Source organism: Mus pahari, chromosome 1 (assembly GCF_900095145.1).
Source record: "Mus pahari chromosome 1, PAHARI_EIJ_v1.1, whole genome shotgun sequence".
Classification (NCBI taxonomy): domain Eukaryota; kingdom Metazoa; phylum Chordata; class Mammalia; order Rodentia; family Muridae; genus Mus; species Mus pahari.
Window position 1 is genome coordinate 95,338,351 of NC_034590.1, and position 10,633 is coordinate 95,348,983.

Sequence of the window (10,633 nt, forward strand, 5' to 3'; positions counted from 1 at the left end):
AGAACATGCATGCAAGTTGTGTGTGTGTGCACGTGTGAGCGTGCTCACAAGTGTGCATGCATGCGTGTTCAGTAAGCTCTCGGTAAACACAGTGCCTGCCTGTCATCCCTGAGGCTGTGAGGAGCACCAGCTGGGTCTCTGCTCTGCACCCAGAGAGGACTCAGCAGGGGCTGCGTGTAGGAAGATGGAGCCTTTGCCCATCTCACAGGTGGGGAAAGAAGTGGAGAGAGGCTGGAGGCCTGCACAGCACTGGTGGTAGAGGTTGTGCTCAGGATGGAATGTGACTGTCACGGGAACTCAGGCATGGCTGGCTTTCCTGTATCTCCTTTACCAGGTCAAAATTGCTCATGTGTCCCTGGATGGCCTGTGCGTGTCTCCTGCAGAAGGCTTTCTCATCCGAAAGGGGCCTGGCAACTGTCACTTTGATTTTGCACAAGAAATCCTCTTTGGGGACTACCTACAGACCCGGCTACCACCAGCGCCTACCAGGAGGTGAGGGAGGTGGGTCTAGCCCACCTGCGGCGTAGTCTGTGTGAGCGCCCTCAGGGATGGAGCTGCAGTCACACATGTTGTCCAGAAACACCTCTGGTTGCTTCCAGCCAGCGCCTGTTCCCCAGCCCTGACCCTAAGAGAAGAGCAGATGGCAAGCTCTCTCTTGGGGTTCTGGGGGGTCCTGCAGACTGTTCTAGCACCAAAGTATAAGCCAAGTGAGGTTTGCTGGTTTACAGTCCCCAATGTCTGAGCACCAAAACCCACCATACCGAAGCAAAAGAGCTCACTCCCCAATGGCAAATTGTAACAGTGTCCTTGCTCGGGGCAGCCCAAGGAGGTCTATAGAGAAGAGCTGGAGGAGAGGGCAGAGCAGTGGTTGTCTCTCCTGGAGTCAGTATGGCCCATGCTTTTGAGTCTGCACTTGGGTTTTGGTTTTGAGTTTGGTTGGAGGATTTTATTGTTGTCCTTCCTGAGATAGGATCTTACTCTGTAACCCTGGCTAGCCTAGAACTCACTATGTTGATTAGGCTGGCCTCAAAGTCCCAGAGATCTTCCTGTCTCTTAGAGCCTGTACTTGAAAGCAGGGATTTTATACCCATTTTACAAAAACGGAAACTGAGGCCTGGACTGTGGATCATGAAGTCAGAAGTGCTCAGGCTTCCCCTTTGTGCCCTTTCTCTTCTGCATCCCCATCCTGCCTACACTCTAGGGGCTTTACTATACCCAGTGTGACTGCTAGGAGAGGCCTCCCAGACTTCTGCCCATCCAAATGGCCTGTCAGGCACCCTGCCCCATCAGCAGCACCTAGCCCTCAGATTCACAGCCTCTGTTGCCCTCTAGGCATGTGGTCAAGAGAGCGACCCCAGAGGCACATCCCACTCAAGTACCTGCCAGCTGCCTGGCTTGCACAGTGGCTTCATCACTCCATCCAGGTGTCTGCACCTGTCTAAGTTAAATAACTCCCCACTTTTAGGTACTCTAAGGCTTGCAAGGGTCTGTAACAGAAAAGAGGTAGGTCCTCCACTGCCCCCATGGATACACTGCATCTCCCCTGGGCTGCTATGTCTGCATGTGGAGTGTCTCTCGGTGACTCTGGGGCAGAAGGGTTCATGGTGATGTTTTGGTCTCTTTCCAGGCTAGATGCAAAGAGCTTGGAGCGAGCCAGCATGGACTACGAGGCCCCACTCATGCCCTGTGGCTGTATCCTTCTCCCAGAACCTAGGGGCTGGAGTGCCCGCCTAATGAAGGTGTCACTAGGACATAGTAGCAGTATGGGACCCATCTCCCCCTTGGAAGACTGGGGTTGTGGAAGTGGCACAAAAGACCCAGCTGAGGAGGGCTGGAAAAGAGACAGATGATCCAGAAATATGGCAGGGACAGAGGCAGCAAGAGCACCCGCCCTTCCTGGTGTGATCTCATTGCAGGGCCAGCAAAGCATCAGCCCTGGGGCAGCCACAAGGGCAGCCCCACCTCCCAGCTGTGAAAACTAAATAAAGCACAGAAGCAGGCATGGTGGAGGCAGGAGGATCATGAGTCCCAGACCATCCCTGACTACATAATGAGACCCTGTCTCTTGGAAGGAAGGAAGGAAGGAAGGAAGGAAGGAAGGAAGGAAGGAAGGAAGGAAGGAAGGAAGGAAGGAAGGAAGGAAGGAAGGAAGGAAGGAAGGAAGGAAGGAAGGAAGGAAGGAAGGGAGGGAGGATAAAGAGAAAGAAAGAAGAAAAGAAAAAGAAAATTGAAAAGAAAGCTAAAAGCTAGAATTAAAACAGACAAGTCAGAGAAGCCAGCTAGCTCGCCTCAGCCTGTGTGGAGGTGTCCAGGGCTGGAAGGAAGCAGCTTCTTGTCTGTGACTGCCTGGGGTGCATCTGGATGCTCATGACTTCCACTCCTGTTCTGGGGTGGGGCAGGGGTTGCCTTGCGCACATGGTGCCTGTCTGTAGGAATCATTCTGCTGCAGCCAGACCGGAGGCTCTCCCTACCCCAACATGCTCATTCCCAGGACTTTGGAAGACAGGGAGGAGTTAGTTCATAACCAGGAAAACTGAGGCTGAGATGGGAGTGGTCCCAGCACCAACTGTCCACATGGTCTGCCCCTAGCATTCCTGTTCCTTCCTGTCCCCTCCCAGGGCCCAGGGCAGGTGGGTGGCAAGTGTGATGCTGTGCTCCTTTTGACAGACATCCATCTCTGGGAGAGATTGTTCCATCAACAAACAAGAAGAGCCTATGACATCTGCCACTGTGTGGCTTTCTTCTCCAGAAAACCTTCCTTAATCATACCCACAGTCATTTTCCAGTTCCAGCTGCTATCCAGCTGGGGCGATCCCTACTACATTGGCCTCACCGGGCTGGAGCTGTATGACGAGCATGGGGAGAGGATCCCATTGTCCCAGAACAGTATCCTTCCTACCAGGAGCAGGAGCTGGCACTGCAGGGGGAGGAGGATGCTGCTGGAGATGGGTGTAGGCTCCCAAGCCTAGAATTCTAACACTTAGGAAGTGGAGGCAGGAAGAGTTTTGCCTGTGTAAGGCAAATTGCCAGTACAATTTTGAGGGCAGCCTGAACTACATAGCAAGGCCCTATTTCAAAAGACCATGAAGGTCAGACATGGTGACACATGCCTTTAATCCTAGCACTCAGGAGGCAGAGCAGGCAGATCTCTGTGAGTTTGAGGCCAGCCTGGACTACTTAGTGAGACCTTGTCCCGAAATGCAAAAACAAAAGGAAAGAACTGATACTGATGGTGGTGGTGGTGATAGTTATGGTAGTTATGATATGGGGTGATGGTCATGCTGGTGCTGCTGCTGATGGTGATGGTGATATGGAGGGATGCCACTGGGCCCTTCAAGCTGTTCTTAGCCACACTAGCCAGGGCCACTACATCTGGTTCTCTTCAGACCAGAGCCCTGTGGTTGAGTGTGTGGGAGATTCCTGCCTACCACAGGCCTTCTCAGAGGGCACAGGCAGCTGGTGTTCTAAGGCTCTGAAGTCTGCAGGGGAACTCAGTGAGAAAAGTATATTAACTGGAACCTTTGCTCACAGTGTGCCATGCTGGAGCTTGTTGGTTGGCCCATAGGGTTTTGAAATAGTTGGTGACTGATATTTTTAAATGCCAGCCTCTGGAATGTAACCTGAGATGTGGCAGTACAAGGCCCTCAGTCATGTGAAATGACTGACTAAACCAGAGGACCCATGGATGCCTTTACAGTTCACCTCAGCACTGGCTCCAGGAGCCGTTATCTAACAGCCTTTAAACTCAATGCTTCCTGAGGGCTGCTTCTAGCCAGCATTTATCCCATGAACCCCACAGAAATCTTATGAACAAAACATTCTAGAATCTTAATTGTCCAGGGGAGGAACTTGAGACCGAGAGGTTGTTTGCCTGAGGTCACACAGCCCAGTTGTAAAGCTCTGAGGTCTCTGCCTGTCTTCTGTGTCACCTACTTATCATCAGCACCCTTGAGCATGTGATCTCTAGATCTTCATGTAGAGAAAGGCGTGGCCCCAGAGCATCTGGTGAGTGCCTAGAGCCTGGAGTCTCTGGAACTATTGTCTTCCTCATAACTTAGTGAATGAATGACTCCTGGAACAAAAAGGTCCACTGACATCACCAAGAGGGCTCATAGCCACTATCCTCTGAGGCTCTCCTGCCTATCTTGGAGACATTTTTCCTTCATTTCAGGTGAGGTGACAAGATCAGTGAGGTCCAGTGGCTTGCCTGAGATTTCCTGTCACGGTGACAGAGCAGGACCCAGACTCAGCACATGCATGCTGAGGTCTCTTCTCTAGTCAGCTCCTGTTGGGGCTGGGTGGCAGACTTGACAAGGTCATGACCTGCCTCAGTCACACCTGCCTGCCTAAGTGGGGTGCAACCTGTGCTTCAGAGCAGTGGCAGCACCATCACCTCTGTCTGTGCTTCTGCAAATCCCTTAAGCCCACCTGTAGTCCTCTGACTTTGAACTTGACCCTTAGCCCCACACAGATGTGTCTCCTTGGCCACAACCCCATTTTCTTAGAATGCATTTATTTCCCAGACTGCTAGAGTGCAGGGCACCAGCCCAGCATCTCCTGACACACACTGCTGACAGCTTAACACACTTGAGGGTAACACACTGTGCACAGCATATGAGTTTGGGTTATGACAGCTTAACCTCCACCTCAGATATCGCTGCCTTCCCGGACAGTGTGAATGCGCTAGAGGGTGTTAGCGGGGATGTGAGAACCCCTGACAAGCTTATCGACCAAGTCAACGACACCAGTGACGGCAGGCACATGTGGTTGGCCCCCATCCTGCCTGGCCTGGTGGGTACCCGGCCCTGGGGTTGGGTGGGCACCTGCCCTTGAACCCAGTGACAGCTGAAACACTTGGGGACCATCAGAGAGGTACCGGCTGTGGCTAACAACTGTGGGTGTAGCCCTTCCAGGCTTACAGTCCGTTCTCTCTCTGCATGGACTTTACCCAAAAAGGCACCAGATACCAGATGTGTGAGGGGCTCCAGGAACCCTGAAGTCAGGAGTCTCTGTACAGGTGCTGGAGGACAGGGACCCACTGGCCTCATGTGCATCTTGCTGCCTCTGTGTGTCAAGGCCCTCTTCAGCCCACTCCACCGTGGCATCCTTCATTTCCTCCCCTCTCCTTGGCCTGTCTCTGCTCCTTACATCACTACCCACGGCCACAGTGTGGCCACCTTGCCCTCCCATAGCCCCAGTCGGCCATGCTGTCCATTCTAACGCTGACTGCTTGTCTAGCTCTCAACCCTGCAGCAGGCATGCCCCACCATCCCGGAGAGCAGGGAGGGAGGTCCAGGAGAGGGTGTGCCATCAGCACCCTCTACCTCAGAGCCAAAGCCTGTTTTCAGAACATGATGGGATCCTGTCATGCTCGTGTAACTGAGTATAAGAAGGACATTTTCCACATAGAGGAGAGAACAACTCCTAAAGACCCCAGGGCTAACTCCTCAGGCCGGTCCCCTGTTACAAAGGGTTACACCCGTGCTGTGGCCCTTAGACTCCAGCCTAAAGCAGGAGTTCACTGCTGTCCTCTGGCTGCTGCCACTCTCTTAGTGGGAGGCTAAGGGTCTGAGCAGAAAGACTCCACCCAGACATCACTGTTAGCAGGCCACGGCAAGCTGCAGGCTGGGCCCATACACACTTAGTTCTTCATTTGCCTTCCAAGTGGCCCCCTTGTGATGTTGAGGCTGCTGCTAATCAGGGGCTGAGTGCTAGTTACTCTGTAATTCCCCAGCAGTCATGGGCTAGAAGAAACCATGGTTCTGGTACACAGGACTCTAGCTTTTTTTCTGTGACCCTGGGAAAGGTCAAAAGAGTTGGCACCATGCACATTGTTTGGTGGGGAGAAGCTCCTGACCTCTGCAGTAGAAAATGTCCCTGGGTTTGACCTGAGGCAGGGCTGCTCTCAATTCTCCACCAGTATTTAAATGAGGGCCACAGCGGCAGGAGGCAGGAGGCCCTCCCAGAGCCAGCTCAGCAGTTTATTCCAAACGCAACCACACGTGACTTGACTCAAAATGGGCTCTGAGGAGAAGAGAAGCCACAGAACTCCAGGCTTCCCACAAGCAGAGTGCTGCGGCTGGCACCTGGGGCCCAGCTCCCTGCCCCAGTGTCTGGCCCTGCCTACAGCTGTTTCCAAGCACACCCGCTTTAATTAGCCTTGCTCTGACAGGTGAACCGAGTGTATGTCATCTTCGACCTGCCCACCACTGTGTCAATGATCAAACTGTGGAATTACACGAAAACGCCTCAACGAGGAGTGAAGGAGTTTGGCGTGAGTCCTCACTAGCTGGTGTGGGAGATCCTTGTGCTCGCTGGAAATTAGGCTGGCCACTTATCATTACTGCAGTTTGGTCTCTATCCCCAGTCACAACCTTGAACAGGGAAATGGCCTGGAAATGATCCAAAGCAACCCCTGAACTTGGCCCTGGCCTTAGTGTTGTTGGCCCCGGTCTTGGTGTTGCTTTCAGGGCTCCCTCTAGAATCACACAGCCTTGGAAAATGACTGGGTGGCCAGGTGGAGAAAGCAGAAGCGTGGGGGCTACAGACTGAGTCTGCCTTCATCTCTACGCTTGGTCACCCAGTGCTGGGAAATTCCTGGAGCCTCAACTTCCCAGTCTGCAGCCCAAGCTGACAGTGCACACCCTTCATGCTGTCCACACAGGGCTTCAGAGGAGCTTGGGCTTGGGACAGGAAAGGGTTGCATTGCTGGGGTTGGGGTTCATGTGGGAGGGGCCAGGGCCTCATTCCCACTGTCTCTCAGCTGCTGGTAGATGACTTGCTCGTGTACAATGGCATTCTTGCCATGGTGAGCCACCTGGTTGGGGGCATCCTGCCCACATGTGAGCCTACCGTGCCCCACCACACCATCCTTTTTGCTGAGGACACTGACTTCTGTCACCAGGAGAAACACACCATCATCAGGTATGCCCCTGACCAGCCCTAATGAAGATGGATGGCAGGGATGTGGTCTGGAGGCTGATGAGCCTTCTGTCTCCCCTCCTGCAGTAAGCCGGAGGAAGACCAGGACATACAAATGATGAATGAAAACCAGGTCATCACTACCTCGAGGAGGAAGCCAGGCACTGCTGACCCAGGTGGGTGATGTCTCTGCCCTGGGCATCCCTGTTAGAGGCTTTGTCTGGGTGGAGAGGAAGCTGAGTGCACTGGCCTTGCCCTGCCTCCCTAAAACCTCTTTCCCTTCACTCTTGTCCCAGAGCAACAAGCAGCTTCTGGCTACAGGCTTCCCTGTAGCCAGGAGAGAAGGCAAGGCACACTGTGGGGACACCAAGTGGAGGGCTCCCTGGGGCAGGTGGCATGTGAGCTGAGTCCTAAAGAACATCTGGTAATATAGGCAAAGGCCCTGGGGATGGCATGATAGAGCCCACTCCATGCGTGAGGCAGGTTAGGCGGGGTGCTCAGGGCTTAGGCTAGCCAGGTCTCCGCCTATCTGAATGGCCAGCCAGGTACATAGTTGTTCTCAAGGGCAGTGTAACTCACACTTCCTGTTTCAACAGCCTTACGCCCTAAAACCTGCATACGTGAGAAGGAGACCTCAAGGCGGTGGCGGTGCTGACTGGAGCAGGAGGGAGAGCCTCTTCAAGCTGGCTAGGCTCTATCACCAGCCCTGAACAGTACCCTTGTCCTTCAGACTTCAGGGTTCGCCAGCTGGGACCCCAAGGGCTGGAAGAGCATGGAGGGACAAGGGACTTGAATCACAGCCCCAGGAGCTATAGGGGTCAGATGAAAGGGTCAAGAACAGGCTAGCTACCCCTGCCACATGGGGCTAAGCTGCTGGGAGCCAGGGGTCCTTGGTTCCTCTCTGTGCCTCTCCTGTGAGGTCTATAAGAGTAGGCCCTCTGGCATCCAAGTCCTAGGCAGCCCCTGACCCAGGCCCAGAGCTCAGTACCATGACCATGGAGCCCATGGCCCTCCACTACACAGCCCTCCTCACCAAGGGCAACAGAGCTGCTGGGAGACCACTGTGCTCCTCTATCTAGTGCCTCGGGAGGCCTGATGGGGCAAGTCCTAGGTAGCCTCTGTCCTCTGTTCAAACCTGATTCAGGATGGGTCAAGGGCATGTGTCCTGCTGAGGAGAGGAAGTGAGCTGCAGTGAGTGCTGAAACCTGCCCTTAGCCCCTACATCACACGCACACACACACACGCACACACACACGTACACACACACACACACACACACGCACACACACACACACACACACACACGCACATGAACACACACATGCCTACCTGCAAGTCAGAGTTAGGAGGGCCTAGGCTCAGCCCTGCCTCTTTGCCCTGCAGTTCAGAGCCTCATACCTGTGTGTATATCTATGGAACAAGCTCAGATCAGGAACCTAATCAGTCTCCCAGTAGTGGGTAATTTCTGGTTCCAAATATTAATCTGTTATTTTCCCAGTGGGGCGGTGCCATGGTGCCGAACTCAGTACGTTCTAATACTACCAAGAATCACAAGCGCTTTTAAGCAGCAACACCCAGCAGCTGTACAGATGTTTTAATTCGGAGCCAGCTGACATGCAGATAGGATTGCTTCTCTGATGAGAATCCATCATCTCTGTAGCCTCCAGGGCCCCCCACCCAGCCCCGGCTTCTCCACTCACTCCCAGATGAGCCACACACCTCCCAGGAGAGCCATCAAACCAACTCTGAGGAGGAAGCCAGGGCCTCTGCTCTAGCAGGAGCCCAGCTTCTCCTTGGTGTGAGCTCAGGTAGATTTTTCTGGAGCACCCAAGACTGACCTTAGTGTGCTCCCTCCAGACACTTGGTGGGTGTTTATAAGTGTATGCTCCATGCACTCTCAGAGGGAAGGCCCTGGCAGAAGCATTAACTCTCAAACAAATGTCTATTTTTCTTACAAAATCAATAAAAGATGTTATTAAGAATAGAGTGTGGTACCCTGATGTTGTCAGCCAGGGGAGCGCGTGCTGTCCATCCCAAAGCCAGGGTACATTTGAAGCTCGCTGAACATTTAGGACATGGCCCCTCTGAACTGAGCCTGCACTGCCTGCAGGTGGGGAGGTGGCCTTAGACTCCCTTTCTTCCTGGAATCCACCCGCCACCATGTAAACAGACACCATAAACCATTTAATCCATGTTACATATAAAGTACCTGGGTGTGTGAGAGGCTGGCAGTAGAAATGGCCTAGGGTGATGCTCTCCAGATGTCCCCGTGGCCCCTTCTGATGGCTTTCATGTCCTTCACAGCCAGGAGGTCAAGGCAGGGAACACATGTGAAGGACCAGAGCTATGGCAACAGTGTTCATAGGGAGGCCCCAGCCCTGGGGACCTGCCACAGGCCAGGGAGCTTGTACAAGCCCAGGGCTGTGTCCCAAATCACAGGTGTTGCATGCGCCTAACACCAGGCACATGTGGGCTCTAGGCCTCTCTGGAAACTGGTTGGCCCTCAGCCCCAGCATAAGGGCTGCTCATGGAGCCTTATTTCATTGTAACAGCAACAACTGCAATAGGAGCCAGCGTATCTGAGGCCCTCTTCCAGGCAGTGTGGGTGATAGACACAGGCCGCACTTGCTGTAGCTGCCCTTCCCTCCCCCCAGCACACTGCATGTGGTGCAGTGGTTCTAGAGGCAACAGACCTGAGTTCTAGTACAGGTGCACCATCCTCTATTCCCCAACCCAAGGCACCCTCTCCTGGGCTCCCCCTGACAATGTTACCTCAGTGGAGTCTGGGCTCTGACCCAGGCTTCCCTACCCAGACTGCACAGCAGCAGTACCTACTTCTGAGGGTTGCCCCCGCGTCCAGACCTTGGGTCTCACGGTGCATCCCTCCAGGAGGAATTCAGCTAAGCCTCCTAGTGACTATCGTTCCATTATGCACAGACTTGGAGCAGGAAGCAGGGATCCTGGGGCTGTGTGACACTGACAGAGACTCTGCCAGGACAACAAGCCATCCTCCCGCCTGCCCCTGTGACTGCTCCAAATGCGTCTCACAGCCGTCGGCGGGGCGGAGAGCTATGCCTACCCTGTACCCCACTCCTACCCCTGTCTTTTGTGGCAGGCTCTTTTCTACCAGTTCTGAGAGTCTTCACCCAGCTTGCCCCCCAGCAGCCCCCAGGGTGGCCCTGTCCCCAGCTTGGCCTCTCCCTCTCTCAGACCCCTCTACCCCCACCTCCTCCTAGTCTCCCAGCTCAGCCAGACCCACAGGCAGCAGCAGGCCACTGTCCTCCAGGAAAGCAAAGGTGACAGTATGGGAGCTCGGTGGACAGTAGTCCAAGAAGGACTGGCCAGGGGACAGGAGCTATGCAGCTCTGGGGACAGGCAAAGCCCGGCAGTGACTTCCTGTCTGTCTACAGTGGAATAATCCCCAGTGCAGAAGACTGGCTTTTCCTCATGGCAGTGTCTACCACTGCTCTGAGCCCTACACACAGTGGCCAGGGTAGAGCTGTGCAGCAGTTGTGGGTTGTCTTAGTTTCTGTTGCTGTGATGAAACACCATGACCAAAAGCAGCTTGTGAAGGAAAGGGCTTATTTAGCCTACATATCCAGAGTCACAGGCCACTTAGAGAAGCCAAGGCAAGAACTCCAAGTGGGCAGGAACCTGGAGACAGGAACTGATGGAGAGGCCTCGGAGGGGCGCTGCTCCTTGGTTGGTTCCT

General features: G+C 54.0%; 1 protein-coding gene across 4 annotated transcripts in view; it reads left to right on the forward strand.

Moving 5' to 3' along the window:
• Nucleotides 1–8,851, forward strand: part of Kiaa0556 (KIAA0556 ortholog) — a 171,147-nt gene extending 162,296 nt beyond the window's left edge. For 3 of the 4 annotated variants that reach the window (XM_021197601.2, XM_029542815.1, XM_029542825.1), the window contains 8 exons: nt 335–492; nt 1,628–1,692; nt 2,776–2,886; nt 4,652–4,791; nt 6,173–6,274; nt 6,764–6,924; nt 7,009–7,097; nt 7,518–8,851. In XM_021197601.2, the coding sequence (XP_021053260.2) occupies nt 335–492; nt 1,628–1,692; nt 2,776–2,886; nt 4,652–4,791; nt 6,173–6,274; nt 6,764–6,924; nt 7,009–7,097; nt 7,518–7,576 (885 nt within the window). In that variant the 3' untranslated portion in view covers nt 7,577–8,851. The remainder of the gene's footprint in view (nt 1–334; nt 493–1,627; nt 1,693–2,775; nt 2,887–4,651; nt 4,792–6,172; nt 6,275–6,763; nt 6,925–7,008; nt 7,098–7,517) is intronic. The other variant, XM_029542828.1, reaches the window with a different exon arrangement.
• Nucleotides 8,852–10,633: the final 1,782 nt, after the last annotated feature.